A 20,619-nucleotide genomic window follows, 5' to 3' on the forward strand; every position below is an offset into this window, starting at 1 on the left:
AGCCCGAAAGCATTACTTATTAAAAAAAAATTTAATATATAAAAATAATATAGTGTTCTGGTTACAAAAAAAGATAATTCAAAGAATATACAATTACAGTAAATACAGGACAGTTTCTTAAAACCACAGGATAAAACATATAACATAATTCCCCATACATAGATATCTGTCCTTGGTGCTTCTTACTCATGTTGCGTGTGGTCTCATTGCATGCGACACTTTGCAACAATTACAGATCTGTAACTTGAAGTATGTACATTAGATGATGTCACATCATATTCTCATTTTTAATAATGTCACTTTGGTTGAATACTTTCCTAGCCACACCCACTGAACCTTGCTGAAGCTTCCAGGGAATGCCTTTGAAGGTAGCTCAAAAAGGTTCCTGTTTGTAAAGTTGTCAAGAGGGCCATATTTTAATCCCATCTGGTACTTTTAGTGAACCATACGTGATAACCCATCAATTAAGTCCTCTGAGAAGCTCTGGACAGAGAAGAGCTCCAGGAAAAGTCTTGACCTGCTATAAACCCAATATGTTGTATTTTTAAAATCAACCTGTGGCTACATTAACCCCTTATGCCCCAGATTGAGTAACATACATAATAATTCATGACATTATGACACCCATCTCTACTATTAACCATTGTCATGAACCTTAATATATTTGCTTGCATTCTCTCTTGTAGGATTATGTTGCAACCGGCTAAATGAGTAATGCATTTTCCAAATTGTCAATAACCCATTTGCTGCCAGACTGGTTTACAGTGCATTGCTAATTAACATATTGACGATTCCTCTGGTAGTAAATGGATTAAAGATGTGCATTTAAGGTAGCATCTTTACTAATATAACCATGGCTGGTTAAAGAACTAGGCAAACCATACGGTCTCCTATAGCTGCAAATTTTTTGTACAGCAAAAAACTGGGGGTTACATGTAGCAGCAGTGCTGCCAAAAGGAGGAGGAGGGGATAGCTGGGACTACTGCCGGGGGCCTGGTGAGTCCAGGGGCCTAGGCACCCTACTGGTGACCCTAACATCTGCCAGATCTGCATAAGTGCCTCTTAGAGGGGACCTGCTGGAGGCCTGTAGAACTGACAGGGACCTCCGTGGATAACCTCAGACAGGTACCTCTGCAGGACCCCTCCAGCAGGCCTCCTCTGACAGGCCCCTATGGTGTGCGGGCCCTCTCTGGTGGGCCTCGAGCAATAACCACCCATCCTGCAGTGGCCCTGGGAAAGCATAAGTCATTTTCCCCTTTGGTGCATTATGCTGGAATAAGTTGTGATATTCTACCACAACACTGCCATTGAATCCTTTCGAAACAATGATATTCTGCCTTACAATGGGCTATGTTCTTTTATATGGGGAGGGGGAGGGTGAATGTACAGTAATACACTACATCTGTACTTCTTAAGTTGTGCACTGACCTTGGTGCTACTTATTCTATAATCACAATTGCACACTTTGTTCTTTATCAAATGATTCCTGGTACATTATTTTCTTGACCATTTATTACTGCTTGTCACCTCAGTCCATTCCAAGTCCCCAGATAAATGACCACATTTCAAAACCAGTACTTTGTGTCAGATGAAAATCTATATTTCATTTCTGATATATTACATAATCAGACAGGCTCAGGAAATATGCTGTCTCATTTCTCTTCTACATTTGATCAGGAGCTTCCTACAGTACTTTCATATAGACACTTCTGCCATGTTGTCTACTTGACCACTGCATGATATGTGACTAAGTAGGAATTATGATAAGAAAACAATTGTGGCACTGAAATTTATAGTACATTGGATTTTGAGTCTGTATAGTGATTCACACACTTACTGTAGAATGGCTTCCAGTAGGAGTACTTGGGAAGTACTATAGTAGTTGATAATCAGGGATAAGAAAGAAGGCAGCACCATTAGAACCAACTTAATGTTAGGTAGATTTCTCTCATGAAAAAAATAGAAGAATTACAGTATAAGTGAATGCATAATAAAATTGTTTGCCCTTTATTGTGGGCATACAAACATAAAACAAGATGTTTGAAGTGTCACTTATCAGAAAAAAAGCCATTTTGGGCATGAAACATTGTGTTTTCTGTTTGTACTGTATGCTCCACAATAAAGGGCAAAAAATATTTTTTCAATGCATTGTTTTGAAAGTCTTTTATTTCTTTTGTGAGAGAAAACTACCTAACAGTGATTTTGTTCTAAGGGGCCTATTCTCATTGCTCTGAAGTGTCAATCTGCTTCCAACTAGCTCTTTCAGATCAGATTGGCAATCTTTGCTCGTCTGTAAACCCTTCTTGCATGTCCAATCTATGTTAAAAAGGCTTCTTTAGACGCAGTTTCACTCACACTCTGCCAATCCAATCTCCAACTCGTATTTTTTTTTTATGACAACTGCAATTCTCGTAGCTTCGTTCTGCAAACCAATTCTAAAATTAGAAAAAATTCTCACGCCACCTCAAGGGTGGCGAGATTGGTATTGTGAGTTATATCCAGAGATTGAAATATGGGTTTGGCCAAGAAAACAAACCTCATAAATCAGACTGTGGTGGATTTAGCACCACCTCTGGTCATTCCACTTCTAAAACAAGTACAAATACGGGCGTTTTGGCTATTAAACCGTGTGGTTTGTTATTTTTATAGACGCGGTTTAGATTTTTCCGATTTGCAATAGAGAATAGTTTTTTTTCTCATGTAACCCATGTTCCCCCGGTCGCAGATTAGACCCTCTAGGGTGTAGTGAGGGCTGGCTACATGCATGTAGGTGGTGCATACCTGTGAGGAACAGGAGGGCCTGAGTCTCCCGTGGTGGTATAGGGGATAACAGGGACAGGCTTCTGGGGTATATGCCTCCATCTTCTTAGCAACGGTGGTGCAACGCCTCCATCTCTGGCGAGCCTTGATGAATAAGGTGAAACCCTCCCAGAGAAGCCCTGGTCCCAGGGCGAGAGGTTTCAATCTCACACACAGTCTTAGATAAAAGCAGCAATGTCTATTTATTCTTTCTGTAACAGCACACAGCAGATTGTATACCGCAGTTCATACACAGCAGTGCTTCCAAATGTATGCAGGGTCTTTTCCTCCTCTCCTCCTCCTCCAGACTGTACCCCTGCAGGATGGGCTGAATGAGGCTTCAATACCCCTTGCACCCACCTCAGGGGTATATCCTCTGGGTGAGGCTAGATTTCCCCCCTCACCCCCTGAGCAGGGTGAGGGGCATTGGTCCACCGTCTATAATTATATCCGCTCTACTCAGACTGGGCCTGAGTATCTCCTCCAAGCATAGTTGCCTCTCCAAGCATAACCTCTCAGGTCAGACACTCCGGTACTCTCTGCTCCTAGGACAGAACGGCACTACTAGGTCTTACTCCAACCCAGACCAGAACTTCACTACTTGTCTTTTACAGGAGCAGGCAGGACTAAGTTTAGACAGCCCCACCCCTCATGATGTCAGCAGGCCATCCCCTCTGTCTCAGGCCTGCACACAGAGTCAGGGGCCTGCCTCCATCACTCAAGGCAGGGCTTGAAGCGGGGGAAAAACCCATGATAACTACTGGCGGCCTGCCCTTAACAGGACTTACACCAGTAGGAGAAAGATACATATAGCCCCCATTCCTTACCGGGGCTACACTCACATTTCATTCCTCTACTTCTGATCATGCAAAACAGTGCAGTTGGGCAATGACAACTTCAGATCTAATAGAATAAGCCCCTAGAGTGCTGCCTTCTTTTTTCCCTGTGTTTAAAGATGTTGTGGTGTGGACACACCATTTATGTTAGACACCTTTTCAATACATCAGCTACTGTTTCTCTTGCTCAAAATATATCCAATTGTTTCTAATCAAGAATTAGAACAACAACAAATTCTAAATGTGTATGATTGCGTATAATTGACAAAAAAAGCCAGGTGCACAAAAATCTGAAAATAAACCGGTTAGAATAGATAAAGCTCAACTCAACTCTGTTTTGCAAACTCAGTAATGAAGCAAGCACACTGAAACTCTATAAAGAAGCAGAATTCTTTAACAACTTGCAAACATCATCCTAGTGTAGCCCAGGGTAGTTTTGGGCTGTAGTTCTGTCCTCCTCTTGGCAGTAATACAAAGTAAGGGCAGGTTTGCCAGGAGCAATCATGGGTTTTCCCCACACATGCTGTGCAGTGAGTCAGTGAAGGTAGTGTCATCAGGCTCTGTGTCCAATTAGAGACACAGGGGTGTGCTTACTGAGCTACTTAATGCATTGCACTTCCTGATTTAGCCTGTCTGGCCCTACCGTGAGAGGGGCAAGGTTACCCAAACCAAGCTGTCAGGGCTCTGGCAGGCTTGAGGCCTCACTCTGGGGAGTGTGGGGTTAACCAATACCTCCTATCCCACCAGGGGATAGGGGAAGAGCAAGAACCACTCTTGGTGCCCTTGGCTGGGAGTGAGTCCAGGGACATTCTAAGGGTGGGCACCCTAAGAAGAACTGCTGTGATTGTGACTGCTTAATCCAGGCACCAAATAAAGCATCCTGACCTTTATAAAATGCCTCCTGCCTGAGACTGAAGTATATTAGGAGGAGGGGGACGTGTTCTTTTGAAGAGACTTCACCCCATACAGCTGGGGGCTGCACAAGATGGAGGTGCTGCACCTGTGAGTAGAATTCGGGCACAACCCCAGAAGCCTATCCTGTTATTACCCTATATCATCATGCGGGAGACCCAGGGCCCCCTGTTACCAGCAGGTATGCACCACACAAAGCCATGTAATCAGAGCAGTATTTCCCCTAGGAGACCCTATATGAGATTGGGTGGGGGAAACAGGGTTACACTAGCAACATTTTGCTGTTTCTGATCTTCCCATTTCTGTGTCTCATCTGTTGAATGGCAAAGAAAAACAGCCTACAGGATGTGACAGATTGCAATATACACATCTATAAAAACATGAAGACAAATGTCATGCTCAGTGATATCCCGTTATCTAAAGTGAAAGCTAGATTCTGTCAAATACAAAAAAATTACAGTAAATGAAAAATAATGATCACACGGACGTCACAAGTACAAGAAATCAAGTATAGTTGTAGAATGTTCCCATAAAAAGTACTGATAGGTACAGTATGCAAATAAATCTCAAACATAAAAACAACAAAAATATTTTTTTAAAGAGGACAACTAAAGAATATCAGAATCTTATGTATACAAAAGTGTGACTGTACAGACTGTATAACTAATTGGCTTCATAGTGTATGTGTGCTAGGCTTCAGCAATGGTGCTAGGCTATTAACATTATTACTACAGCTTGAAATGTTCACCTTTTCTCTACTTTTAAAAATAGAAATCTCTTTATTTTCTTAAAAATGTCTTAATATAAAAAGTGAGCTACAAACACTTTCAATTTAAAACTTAAGTAACTAAGCCCATTTCTTGTTTCAAACTTCTTCAGTCTCACTTGTTATTGCAGTTTTATTATACAGCTAGGTGCAAGAACTTCTTTTTTCCCCGCAAAATCTGCATCTCGTTACTTTTTAAATAGCAAGGATGTTGCTCCAGAGATACATTTGTTTGCTATTACTGGAGTTAGGAAGGAATTTATATTTCTACTGAGACATCCTTGGATTTTGTTTCAGTTTTTTTTATTGGCTTTCCTCTGGATCAATATCATTTAAAGACAGATATAGGCTAGGTATCTGTCATCTATGTGTAACATTCTGTAGATTGAACTCGATGGATATATGATTTTTTTTAACCTCATCTACAGTACTGTGGAACTAATATACACACATTTACATCATTTATGGAAAAAAATGTATGTACTATTACTTGTATGGTTATTAAAAATGATTTCAATAATGAAATGTTTGTTTTTCAGTTGAAAACATTTAAACATTTTAAGCCTACAGTATCTGTTTTTTTCCTTTGCAACATTGTAAGGAGAAGTTACTGCACCTAGTTCACTCTAAGGGCGCTATTCTAGTAGCTTCGATAATTCAATAGCAATATCAAATGTGTTGGCATGTTCATAGATCACGTATGAAATTTGTGAAAATGGTATTCACTGAAGCAAATTGCATTTTCAATACCGTTTGTTTAAAAAATTACATACTGCACTAGTTTGAAGTTGTTTTACAAGCGAAATGACCTAAGGTATGATTTCAATTCACCAGTCTGGAAGAGCTGCGCAGAGAGAAGCTGGATTTCCCTGCATAGCTTTTATACAGTAGGCGATCACGCTGTTTTTATTTTAGACTTTAGTATGTATGATTTAAGCAGGGGGTCTCAGGAGCTGAGCAACATATATTATAAGGTCCAGGGACCCCCAGCTTTCCGAGGTACAGGGCTCTGAATTGTGTGCCTGTAGCTCCTGCAAGTTTAAATATCCTGCGTCATGTGACGGGACATTTAAACTTGCAGGAGATACCTGCACCCCATACTGGAGACTGTACCTCAGAAAACAGGGGGGCCCTGGACCTGAAAGTCATGCGGTTCAGCTCCGGAGACCCCCAGCTATAATCATATGTAATACAAATTTTAAAAAAAGCAAAGCTTTATTAGCTCAGTGCCACACCGCTAAGGTAATGAAGAGGTTAAATAGCAGTACACTATTTGTTGGTGATGGAGGTTTTTTTTGAAGGTTGTAGTTGCCCCAGTGTGGGTGGGTAGGCCTCTCGGCAAGGTTGTGGGATGGGATAATCCCTTCATTACCTTAGTGGTTAATCCCAGGACATACTTGAAAACGAGAGGTAACTCTCAATGTATTACTTCCTGGTCAAATATTTTATAAATAAATAAATAAATAATGAAGGGGTTTACCCTTCCTGCTACCCACCCAGGAGGCCTAATAACCCACCCTGGGGCAACTACCCCCTTCACCCAACCTCAATACCACCAACCATCCCACACCCCCACCAACACCACTACACAGGAATGTGCAAAAGCTTAATTAGCCAAATTTGGCTAATAGAGCTTTGCCCATTCAACTGTTCAGTACAGTACTGCACATTGCAATAAAATAAAATACAAATTACAATACAATCAAAACAAACACTAACCATTTAATCCATTGATTGTCACTTTTGTAATCTATGCCTCAACAGGGGTACAGATAGCTACATTGGCAATCAATGGGGAACCCTACTACCCACCCACTCTACCCCTAATATAACTCCATCTACCACCACACACAATAATGGGCAAAAGCCCTGTTAGCCAGATCTGGCTAATAGCGCTTTTGGCCATTCAAAAATTAGAAATAGCCAGCCACCCATAGTAAATAAAAGTAGTACTTACCCCTGCCAGGATGAAGGCTGTCCTCGTCCTTCTCTGCAGTGGCACCATCACTTACATTAAAACACAATCAATTGACATTAGTGGGTAATAATCGCTATTAGTGGGTAATAATCGCTATGGTAATTAATTTGGGGAGGGCGGCTAGGCCTGCTGGGTGGGTAGTGGGAGGGGTTAACCCCTAAATTACCATAATAGTTGCTACTCACTAAGGTAATTAAGGGGTTACTGGCCAGTAGATATTATTTTAATGTAAATGTTGGTGCCACTAAAGAGGAGGACAAGGACAAGGGCGGCTTCATCCTAGCAGGCATAAGTACTATCATACTTTTATTTACTATAGAGTGGTAGCTGGCTATTTATTGTTTTTTAATGGGTAAATGTGCTATTAGCCATATTTGGCTAATAGGGCTTTTGTCCATTACTGTCTGTGTTGTTGGAAGGGGGGGGGATGTTGGCATAGAGGGGGTGATTAGTTGGGTGCCCATTGATTGCCATTGTGGCTGTATCTGCCCCAATTCAGGGCATAGATAACCGCAGTGATAATCAATGGATTAAATGGCTAGTGTTTTTTTTTTTTTTTGTTATTTGAATTTTATTTTATTGCACTGTACTATGCAATATTTGAATGGACAAAAGCACTATTAGCTGTATTGTGCTAATAGGGCTATTGCCCATTGATGTGTGTGAATTTGCTGATAGAAGGGATGGGTGAAGGTTGTAGTGGCACTGGGGTGGGTGGTTAAACCTCACAGGTGGGTAGTGGAAGGAGTTAACCCCTTAATTACCTTAGCAGTTGTTACTGCTAAGGTAATGAAGGCATTAACCCCTCTCACAACCCTCCTGGGAGGCCTAACCACCCACCCTGGGGCAACTACAACCTTCACCCTCCCCCTCTACCACCAACAATCCAGGCATATCTATTTAACCCCTTTATTACCTCAGTGGTTACCTTAGTGGTTAGCCACCAAGGCAGTGATTTCCAACCTTTTTTGTTTGGAGGTACCCTTGAAGTATTTCGAAAAATCTCGGGGAACCCCTATCTGGCTGACACATATTAGGTTCGACAGGGGTCAGTTACAACATTTCATACCTCATGAGCCACCTCTATTTCCCACCCTCTACCCGTGTATTTCTCTCCCATCCATCTCACTAACTCACCCCCTCCCGCCTCGCATGTATTTATCCCTTGCATCTCACTCTTACTCCCTCTTTTCCTCACTCACTCCCTCCTGCCCCTCTCTTCTCTCACTCTTGCCCCTACCTTCCATCAATTACCCCACTCTCACTCAATCCACCCTACAAAATACATACCAAAAAAAAACACCAGGGGGAGAGTGTGGGGGGCTGTGGTCCATAGGAGGAACCCCTGATACTGCTTCAAGGAGCCCCAGGGTTCCATGGAACCCTGGTGGGGAATCACTGCACTAAGGTAATGAAGCTCAGCTGTTATTTTATATATTTATTTTGTAACTTTTTATTTATTTGCAGTTTTTAACTGGGGTACAGAAAACAGAAATGGGGACTTTAGGTGAACACAGTGCATTCTTCGAACTAACATTGTGCTTATTTTTCTGAACTGTGGTGATGGGATAAATCATAATCCAGACATTAACTATACACTTAAATAATAATAATCCAAATAAGTAAAAATGGGGATGGGAGAGGCGGGAAGGGTGAAGGGGCATTTCTATCTTAGGAAGGCTCTGAGTTTTTCCACTACAGAGATGTGCCACACCCTGCGCTTTACGTAGCTAGAGTAGGCGCATCCTGCTTTTTCCAGGATGCCGCAATGCAGCATCTTGCAGCTGTCAAAATATGAGTAATTAGCTTGAGAGTGGCTCTTGGGATGTCCTGGACTGGTTTGTCCAGAAGGGCCACCAAGGGATCAGGTCTCAGATTTATATTTAGCAGCCCATTTATAAATTGGAAACCTGTCTCCAAAGGGGGCTATTTTGGGGCATCCCAACCACGTATGTGACATTGAGTCATTTTGGCCACAACTTCTGAAACAAGTAGGTTAATTGGAGTTATATATGGCATAGAGCCTGACTGGAGTCATATACCAGCAGAATAGTAATTTGGAAGAGTTCTCCTTAACGACAGTACAAATCGAGCTCTTTCCCGCGACCTCCCAAAAATTTGCCTAGTCTTTATCCTCCAGTATCTCACCTAGCTCTTCCTCCATTTTCAATATACAGTATAGACATACAGTATTTACTATCTTCCCCAGAGCTCATTAGAATATGATATAAGGTGGCTATCATGTCCTTCCCCATATATCTATATTAAAAATAGATTCAAAATATGTGGATGTAGGGGATACCCCGACATTATAATATTGTGTGACAAAATGTTTTAACTGTAGATAAGAGAATATTTCTGAGGGAGGTAGGTTTCTCTTTTCTTGTAATTCCAGGAATTGTATTATTCCAGTTCCTGAAAACAGGTCTCCCACTCTGGTGGTACTGGCAGCCTTGCAGGCCTGGATGGCTCCTGCCGTTCTCACTGGATCAAAATCCAGGTTATCAAAGAGTGGGATTATTGTGGAACATTTCTTTGTGAGTTTGAATTTCAATTTCAGACAGTCCAACAATGTCAGTGAGTGTCTGATCACAGGATGGGATGGAGTGCTTGGCGGTCTGCTTGTTTTAGTTAGCCATAGGAGAGACTCAATGTTAACTGGTTTGGACTCAGTGTTTTCTATGTCTACCCACCCTCTTGACTGTGTCTCAGAGTTCCATAATAGGATCTGTCTCCGTTGGGAGGCCTGGTAATATTTCAGGAGATTGGGGAAAGCTAGCACGCCAAATTCTGTGGGTCTACAGAGTACCTCTTTCTTGACCCTTGGTTGTTTCAGGTTCCAAACAAATGTTGTAATATGGGATTGGAGGTCCTTAAGCTCAAAGACTAGAATCTTAATAGAGCGAGTTCGAAAAAAATACATTATATGTGGGAGGAGATTCATTTTGACAGATACTATTTTACCGATCCATGATATACTGTATTTGCCCCAAGATTTAAAATCTTTCTTTCAATTATTAATTCATTTGGGATAGTTTAATTTATATAAAATGTCATATGTCCTAGTGATATTAATTCCAAGATAGGGAATATATTGAGATTGCCATGAGAAATCAAAATTGCGTTTTAGGAGTTCGATTATGTCATTGGGCAAATAAACTGACAGGGCCAGTGACTTGGTGTGTTTAATTTTAAAACCCGACATTGCTCCATAGTCTTTGAGAGTTTGATAAAGGTTTGGGAGAGAGGTTAGAGGGCGTGAGCAGGTCAGAAACACATCATCTTCGAATAAAGAGATTTTATAGTTTTCTTTTCCTACGGTCACCCCGGATATGCTTGGATTTGATCTGATGGTGGCTGCCAGAGTTTATATCGAGAGTGCAAACAGCAACAGAGATAGGGGCCATCCCTGTCTTGTACCTATGGTTATGTATAGTTTATTGGAGATAATGCCGGCACATCTAACTCTAGCTGAACGATATAGGTAGAGGCTACGGACAGCATGTAGGTATCTGCCTGTGAAACCCATGTGTTTTAATACAGAGAATAGAAAGTCCCAATTAGGTCTATCAAAGGCCTTCTCGGCATCTAGAGCAGTTATTTTCACTCAGGGGTTCCGCCGCCGCAAGGGGGGGAGAGTCAGGACAATTTTTCCAGCTGTCCCATGTGGCATCGCACATACTGTAGCAGTGACTCGGTGGCTCCTGAGCTAAGCAGCAGCAGCCGTCTATCTTTCATTGCTATCCTTCTCTATGCCTGCTCCGGTCGGCGCGTGCTCTTGCAGGGGGGACGCGGAACACATTCCAAGTTCTTCACTCCTGAACGGGCCCAGACAGGAGGTCAGAGTTTACCCGGGGAATTGGAAACCTTTGCAGATTTATTCCAGAACGACATGCAAAGCAATACCGCCTCTGACAATAAAAAGAGTTAGCATCTTATAATCTCCCTCTTATTATAATTGCCATATAAATGTAACTGTAGCCTGTGTGTGTGTGTAAGTGGAGTGTGTGTAAGTGGAGTGTGTGTTTAAGTGGGTGTGTGTTTAAGTGTGTGTGTGTAAGTGGACAGTGTGTATGTGTGTGTGCGTAAGTGGGAGTGTGTGTCTTTAAGTGGAACTGTGTGTGTGTGTGTAAGTGGGAGAGTGTGTGCACGTGCGCAAGGGGGAAAGCGTGAGGGGGAGCGTAAGAAGGAGCGTGAGGTGGAGAGAGATAGGGGTGATAAGAGGGAGGGAGATAGGACGCAGGGAGATAGGAGGGGGGAGAGAGATGGGGCAAAGGGGGGAGAGACAGGGGCGCAGAGATGGGGGCGAGGGTTGGGGTTCCCCAGAATTTGAATATCGAATTCTGGGGTTCCCTAACCAAATAAAGGTTGAAAACCACTGGTCTAGAGATAGGCACAGGAGTGGCGTACCCACCGTGTTTCCTGCGTGAGCCATATCTACAATGCGCCGCACTTTATCTGTAGCCTGTCTAGTGGGAATAAAGCCCACCTGATCGTGGTGCACCAGTTATGACATGCACTCGTTCAACCGGTTGGCCGGCTGTTATTTTATTGTAATTACATAGTATTAAATCAAGCAGTCTCCGGAGCTGAAATGAATGTGATTCAGCTTCAGAGAACCCGGCTTCAATCCTATGTAGTAAAGATAAATTATACTCCATGTGATGCAAATCGCAAATCTTACCTTGCCACCCTTTAGATGGTGTTAAATAAAAGCGAGTATTTGAGCTGTGATTTGCATTATGGAGCTACTTGGATTGCAGTTACTAGTACTTGCGAAAATTGCGAGTTTCAGCCTTTCTTGATCTAGAAATCTAATTGCCAGAGCAAGAGTGATAACGCATGTAACAAAAGCCATTTATAGGTGATTTTGACATGCAGTAAAGGCTTACTGAATAGCTACACATGCAATATCGCTTGTAAACTGCACTTTACATGCATTAAGTCACCTATCAATGCTACTAGAATAGGCCCCTAAGAATTAATTTACATGAAGATAGAGAAAAGAAAAAAATAGATTTAACTGGTGAAGAAGAAAAGTCAGCAACACACATAAATATTGTCTGCTGGATATAAACAGCTTGCAAACAAACAGTCATAGAACCAAATCTGATTTGCTGAAAAACTACACTATGCTCCAATGCTACAAATGGTTCCCAGTAGGAAGAACAACATATGGAGAACTGAAAACATAATTAACTTATCTGACTGCTGCACACTGCAAATGTGTAATTTAGAAAAGTAGCACAGTTAGTTACAATAATATATTCATGTAAGTTTGTGTTTCTCAAAAATTAAAATAACATTAATCTTCGCCGGAGGGAGACAGTTTTAAAAGTTGCCTTTTTTGTTTTTGTTTTACTCTGCCATTCTTTTGTCTTTTAGAATTCATGCACACATCAATAAATTGATTGTACAGCAAACAAGTCGCTCAGAACTGTAATGAATCGAACATTTACCTTAATAAAAATGTGTTTTATTTAGTAATAGGAAACTATTTTTAACATGTCAATTTAAAGTGATTCACACATACAGTACCCCTCTCTGCTTTCATCTCGTGGGGCACATACTGAACATGGCAAACTTTCATATGTGATCATTAAAGACTATCAGGAAAAAATAGCAAATATTATTACTGTATAAACATTATCTTTTGCTTGATAGATAAGTCAATAAAAGTAACAGTTATTTAAGTTAGTTTTATTCCAACATACATTGCTACAGTAACTAGAAAAAGATGTTTGGAAGGTCTCAACATTTCCTATACAACTACAAATGTACAGTAGAACTGTGAGTTGGATAAATAAATTAAAGGTATTGCAACCTAAACTACACTGGAACATCTGCAAAATGTATTGACATTTTAATCACATTGTTATTTCCCATTACCTATTTCTTTAACCACATACATTTGTGGGTTCCAAATTTATTTGTATTATCTTTAGAGTCTTCATGTTAAAATATGTGTACTTTATTAAAAAAAAAAAAAGATCAAGAGTTGTGCTTAAACAAATATGTAATATCAATTAGTCACATGCCCTATATTTGTAATCAATTGTTTTTATTAAATTTGCACATTGTAGTCCATAGACCACGGGTGGCCAACTCCAGTCCTCAAGAGCCACCAACAGGTCAGGTTTTAAGGATATACCTGCTTCAGCGATACACATCGCAGCAGGACATACACATCGCAGCAGGACATACACATCGCAGCAGTGGGAAAAACTGCCATTCTTTTGTGTCAGCAGACCGCAAAAAGGGGGTGAACCACTGCACTATTTTACCCCTGGAGCGTGTCAGTGGCTGCAATACCATTGGCTACATCTGTACACTTAGCGAAAAGTTGGACACATGCAGTATAATCAATCCGTGATATTTACTCTTAAAGATTTTATATCTTTATAATCTACAACAACAAAAAAAACTTTGAGGCCACGTTGTCATTTCTATGCTTTTGAAAACTAGTCCTAATTTTCCCCTTTCCATTTCTTTTTATTAATTGTGCCTTAAAACTCAATTGTTTCTACATTCCTTTACTTTGCACTCATTTCCTTTCTGTGGCTGTAAGATGCTCAGTGGTGTACTAATGATAAAGAAAGATAATACCGTAACTACATGCTGTTGATGTAAAGGTTAAAAAAAAAATATGTGCTGCTAATTAGTTATTGATTTCAAGAGGGAAACTTGTAGACAACACTGAGGTACTAATTGTAAAAAGAGAATGCAAAATACAGAATATTAATACATAGGCATCATCAGATTTAATTTAATTTAAAGCACGCAAAAAGAATAACATCGGCAATCATTATATGATAAAACCCATATGGTTTCCACTCTTTTTATACAGTTAATATTTAAAAGCAGCAATTATGTATGCAATTATTTGAAAATGGCTTCTTCATTTGTGTGCAGTTTGCAGACAGGGTGATAAATTACATTGAACATAAACACCTGTGCAAACACAAAGCCAAGTATTTACTGTTTAATTTTGACATTTAGGGCTTATTGAATATGGTCTGAAGTGTGATCAGCCGATGACTGTTATTCAAATCAATAGCTTCAGCGCATATTAAATAAGGTCCTTAGTCATGAAATAGAAAACTTCAACTACAGTAAGAAACAGGGACATGCCGATATATTATTCTTGTTCTTAAATAGTACATTTCTTTGGTTTGTGGTTTGGAACAGCTTTCCTTGTGTAGTGAGCAATAAGACTGTAATGAGAATAAGCATATTTTAATATAGGAATATTTCCCATTTATTAACTCGATTCAAGATTTTTTAAACAGAAAAAAAGGCTTTTTAGTTAATGTATTACTGTGATTTCATGGTTCAAAAAGCAACATGTTAGCCTACCACTTACTTTCTAATTTATCAAGTTCAAAGTGATCATTTAATTTGTAATTAGAGTAGGAGGGGTATGAATACAGAACTGTACATCAGGTCAGTTCATTAAAGGAAACTGGATATCTGTACTATTTTGCATGGGCTCCTGCACATGACTTATTTTCTATAAAATACATACAATGTCCATCTTTAAATATAACTGTCTTTCAAGCTAAATGTGTAATATTAATACGAGTATACCCAATACATGGTATAGAAAGCAGCAAGGGAAATGTGGGATGTGTGAGGGGCTTGAATTTTATAGAAATTACTTTTCATTGGGACTTGAAATGCTGTAAAAGGAGTGTGGTTACGTCTGATGATGCACTGCTGTTCGGAATGTGCAGATGTAGCAGGCGCCAATGTTTCCCCATAGTGAGATCTAGTGGGGTGGGATAGGTTGTGATATACTGCCCCAACACTGCTACTGATACCTATGGAAACTCTCTGATCTTATGGATTAGAATGGGATATGTTGTATGGTCTGTAAGAACAATACAGCCTATATAAAGTACGTTAAATCACCAAGTATTACTGATTTCTCTGAATATTAGATGAAGTCTAAAAATTGTGAAAGAAAACTGGGGTACACGGTCCCCCCAATTGACAGGTGCTGCAGAGTATACAATCCAACAGTATATAATAAACTGTTATATTTTTTAAAATGCATCCAGATATTTAGGGATTCAGAAACATTGTTTAAATGAAGCTTGAAGTAATAAACTGAAAACCCCTAGTCGGGGAAGTGGTCTGGCGATGACAAAAGGGTTTACCGGGGGAGGTCTTTCAACCAGCCCCGGACCCCATATGTAAAGTCCCGCAAAAATAAAAACCAATTCACCTGGAGAAGCTCCAATAATGGTAGTGAAAAATCATAAAAATCACTTACTGAGGTCTTGAATCCATCCGAATCGGCGTGCTCCTAGCTGTGTAATAGAACAGATGAACACCTCCCACCGAAGAGAGAAACAGCGGGCACTGCTGCGCAAAAAGTGTTTGAGGCTGGACTGTGCTATATGAAAAAATACTTTATTAAGTCATCGACAAAAAAATTGATAAAAGAGGGGAACAGACCCCCCGCAGCTCTAACGCACCTTAAGGCTTTGACAAAGCCCTAAGGGGTGAAATGCGTTAGAGCTGCGGGGGGTCTGTTTCCCTCTTTTATCCATTTTTGTCTATGACTTAATAAAGTATTTTTTCATATAGCACAGTCCAGCCTCAAACACTTTTTGCGTAGCAGTGCCCGCTGTTTCTCTCTTCGGTGGAAGGTGTTCATCTAAAAATTGTGAAAGTAAGATGATACAATTCAAAGCAGTATAGTTATAGTGAATGCACAGTCCAAAAAGTACTGTACAAAACCCAAGACATATTTGCTAAAATTCTGGAAAACAGATTGTTTCCTTTTTTATTGGATAGAACATTTTCATTGAACTTTATTTTTTTCCCTGTGCATTTACAATTATGACAACGTGGATTTCAGCATTATGATGAGCCCGCGTAAGTAATATTGATAGCTATAGCAAGAGGAACATTAACATATATGGCTGTGTTGTTTAGTGGTTACAAGGCTTAAGTGAAATAATTTCCAGAAGTACGTACTTGGTATGTAAATGGTATTCTGTCAATCTCTTCCACACATTAACCCAAAGGTATTTCTCATTCATACAAGTTAGGAGTGCTCCTTCCTGAAATGAAAAAAAGATTCACACATTTTTTTCCCTACGACTGCAAGGAAATCTAATGAATCTTATTATGAACAATTCCATAAATGTGCTGCAGCTCCACCATACTGTACCATTAATTTATCTTACATTAGCAAAGACTTAATTGTACAAATGTAGGTTGAAAAAAAAATAATGCGTGAAGACTGACAAGGAAAAATTATTGTTGTCACTTTAAGTTAAACTATATAAAAAGTCTATACAGTACATCACTGTTTTTCACTTTTCTGGACAGTAGAAATCAGCAGCAATCTGCAAAACTGAAGAACCTACTGTAACAAACTATTTCCATGATTTCCACTATCCTAAACCAAATGCCCAGCTAAAGATTGTGTATGTACAGTACTGTGTTCTGCAAACTCTATTGTCAAATATTTGTTGCATGCTGTAGAGTTGTGAGTTGTATCATAGAAAAGCAATCTTCTTTTGTGATCTTGTCTATGTTTCTTTCTCATAGCATAGATACTAAATGTTACATTTCTAATATTTTAAAAGTGTATACAAATAATTTTATATTTACTTTCCAGCACCATGTGGGAGTCGATCTACTGGTTCAGAAGGCACAGTTTTATCACCTAATTATCCCAAAAACTATAGCGTGGGGCATAACTGTATTTACTCTGTAGCTGTCCCAAAGGAGTTTGGTAAGTAAAGTTACATCCTTAAAATATATTCACAAACTTTATTAAGTTGTACATTTTGATGATTACCTAACTCATTTTTATGTTCAAACTACTGTATTTAGAATGTGTGTCATGCACTTAAAAAAAACCAAAAAAAAAACAAAAAAAAACCAAAAAAAAAACACATTTTCATTATAGATTAATACATTGTGTGGAGCAGGTTGGTTCTGCATTTCGCCTGGCCTTTTAAAAAATAAATACATTATCATTGCCAAACATGTACCGTTAGTAGCCTCATTGAGGGATTTTCATATAGCTAACCAAGTGCTGCATAGCATGTACCATTATTCATCTCTTATTGGTACCGCTGGCGAAATCCAAGTTTTAGAGTAATTGTGTAAGCTCTTGGAATTCTCCATTTAATATCTGTTTACATCTCTAGAAGAAGCTAACATATCTCGTAGTAGAATGTTTTTGAAATGCTCACTAGCCCAGTTCCACAAATTAATTCCACAAATACACCTGGATATTTGTCTCCCAAAAGAGAGACCTTATGGCAGGTTTATTAATGGGTATTATACACCATAATATTGATTAAATGTGTATATATTACAGAAGATGTATGTTCCAAAGACACGCTCTGGAAGACGTTATGGTTAAAACGCGGAATGGCTTTTTTTAACAAAAAAATGTGCTCATTAATCAGTCTTTTATTAAAGATGTACTGTATTTAGAAAGCAGTGGTTGTTGTAATATCAGAGCCATTAAACTGATTCTAACATTTCTGCTCTCAATAAGCCTTTTGGACTTACAGTTTGACAATGTTTAAAGCTGCAGTTAAGTTGCACATTTAAGAAAAAGATGCTTGATTGATAGGAATTTGTTAAAATAATCAAATAAAATCATAAATGGCAATAAAGAGAAAGGTTAATAACCTGCTTTAACATCTTTGCTCTCTAATTGACTATAGGGAAAATAAGGGATACAAAGTGTTTGTGTCCCAGGAGAAAACTCACTTCTATGCACACCACTATAGTGTAAAATGTAACTTTTAATACTGATTACTTAAAACATATATTACAGAAAAGAGTGGTGTAATTAACATTAAAAATAAATTAAATGGTATGAAACCATAAGTGAGTTTTCTCCTGGGATACAAACACTTTGTATCCCTTATTTTCCTTGATTCACTTCAATTCACAGCTGCACCTACTTTTATTGATAATTATCGATTGGAAGTTATTATTTTTCTATATTACTATTTGTATGATTTAGTTGATCACTCCCTAATCCCTATCCTTTTTTCGTCTAATTGACTATAAATTCATTTGTTAGCAATGTGTTGCTGGCATTTCTGGCATCTCTTGAGCTCACTTTTAAGGTATGTCGCAATGTAGTGGGTCTGCATTAAGCCCAGAGGGATGCGAATTCCTAACCCCTCTGACACTGTAAGATATGGGTGCGGTGAGGAGGGTAGCTATAGGTGAAGAGGGGGGGGGGAGAGGGGAGAAATATGTGGGTGGGAGATAGGCAGAAATAAATGAGGGGGGAGAGTTTATTTACGTGCCAACAACAGTCAATACTAGGCAAATACCAAAGGCTATCCTTGCAATATAAGTACTGTTATACTACGGTATCTGGTTAAACATACTTTACCAAGATGTGCATCTTGATTTCAAGTATGTTCTCACATACTGTATTACTGTATAGTATAATGACTGACATTATTAGAAACCTTAACAAATATTCATACATTTAAAGTATTTTATTTTCTGAGTTTAGAGTGTAGAACATGGATTAGATTCAACTCAAAAACTATATATATATATCTACTACCCACTAGCCACTACCATCGGCGGACAGCTCAGCCCTCCTGTTAACAGCAGGTATCATGCACTGCACGACTAGTGTGTGTGTGTGTGTGTGTGTGTGTGTGTGTGTGTGTGTGTGTGTGTGTGTGTGTGTGTGTGTGTGTGTGTGTGTGTGTGTGTAATGCTGTGTGTGTGTGTAACGCTGTTTTGCCCACCCGGTGGGAGATTTGGCCATTACTAATCATGCGGTGCATGATACCTGCTGGTAACAGGAGGGCTGAGCTGTCTGCCGATGGTAGTGGGGACACATGATCAGGTTCCTGGGGTACATTACCCACACGGTTCTCTAGCAGTGCAGGGGCTCCATCTGCCGCAGGCTCCAAGATGAATGGAGACGATCTCCTACGGTAGAATTATTCCCTCTCCTCCTAGTAAGATCACACACTAGGCAGGAGTTATATGCAAGCAGGAATGGTCTTTATCGAATACACCACAATACAGCAGTGGCCTGTCCAATCACAGCTTGTCAGGATCATCTATCCACTGGGTGATGGTCCCTTGGCAACCCAACCCCTACACTCGCCCTCCCCCAAGGGGAAGAGGAACATGGAAGGCCCCAATCTCAGGCTCCCTGTGTGCAGCCTGCCTCTCTCAGTGTGGAGAGAAACTACTGAATTTGGGGTGCCACTGCCCTTAAGTACAGCGAGGAGGGCACCAGGTCTGTCCCACGATTGGACATGCTCAGGCCTGATGTCACCACCTCCCACTGTCAATCAAGTGCAATATATATACATTAAAGCTGTGACCATGCAGCAAGCTTAAGCCTATAGGGAACCATGTTAAAAATGGTTTTGAAGCAAAAGTTGACACGGTGTGCCCATTTGCATGTCATTTCCCAGAATCCCTTGCTGCAATGGAAGTGCTGTGTGCTGGGTGCTAATGGTGAAAGGCAGGGTTGCAGACCTGCCTAAGATAAGACATGCAAATGAGCATACAGGAATATTTGCTATATATATATATATATATATAGGTAACAGCTGCTATCACCAGAGCGACAGCAAAGAAACAGCACTCAAATTTCATCAAAGCAAAAAGTATATTGACAAAACACATCAGCATAAAGATAACCAACGTTTTGGTCCTCTAAGGACCTTCCTCAGCACCACCCTGAGATATATATATATATATATATATATATATATATATATATATATATATATATATATATGGAAAAGAAAAGACTGCGGCTAGTATATCTGGATGTAATGACTAGTATGGTGTATAATTGGATGTTGATTATATATGAAACACCTCTAGTGTGTTAAAGAATAACCACAATATGATGTTAAATACTGACAAGTCTAAAGTGCACTGATCAATAAATAATGTCATGTATTACAATGCATATACCAAAATAAAATATGTATGAATAAAAATAATATAAAAAACACAATAAATAGTTAAAATCAAGTGATTGAAAAAATGTCCATATGAAACAATCAGATACCAAACCAATGATGTGATCTGGAAAAGTCTGACAATGATTTGTCAAGATACTGGCAGCCTTCTTCTTGGGCACAACAACCTCCCTTGACAGACCTAACAGAAAAAAAGAAGAAAAAGCGATCGATCTTCGTGTATTAACGCAAATAAAATTTAATAAAACATGGACATCACGATTCAAAACTCACAAGATTCCAAATATTAAAAGCATTGTATGAGTAATACTCATGCTCCGACCCGTCGTGTGTTGCCGCCACAGCGCCTCTGCTCCACTGGGTATGCTC

At 39.7% G+C, this 20,619-nt stretch overlaps 1 protein-coding gene across 6 annotated transcripts in view; it reads left to right on the forward strand.

Moving 5' to 3' along the window:
- The window catches only part of CSMD3 (CUB and Sushi multiple domains 3), a 1,548,521-nt gene that overhangs the window by 1,025,149 nt on the left and 502,753 nt on the right, over positions 1-20,619 (forward strand). For all 6 annotated transcript variants that reach the window (XM_075582415.1, XM_075582410.1, XM_075582412.1 and 3 more), the window contains one exon: positions 16,926-17,042. In XM_075582415.1, the coding sequence (XP_075438530.1) occupies positions 16,926-17,042 (117 nt within the window). The remainder of the gene's footprint in view (positions 1-16,925; positions 17,043-20,619) is intronic.

The sequence above is a fragment of the Ascaphus truei genome, chromosome 2 (genome assembly GCF_040206685.1).
Source record: "Ascaphus truei isolate aAscTru1 chromosome 2, aAscTru1.hap1, whole genome shotgun sequence".
Taxonomy (NCBI): domain Eukaryota; kingdom Metazoa; phylum Chordata; class Amphibia; order Anura; family Ascaphidae; genus Ascaphus; species Ascaphus truei.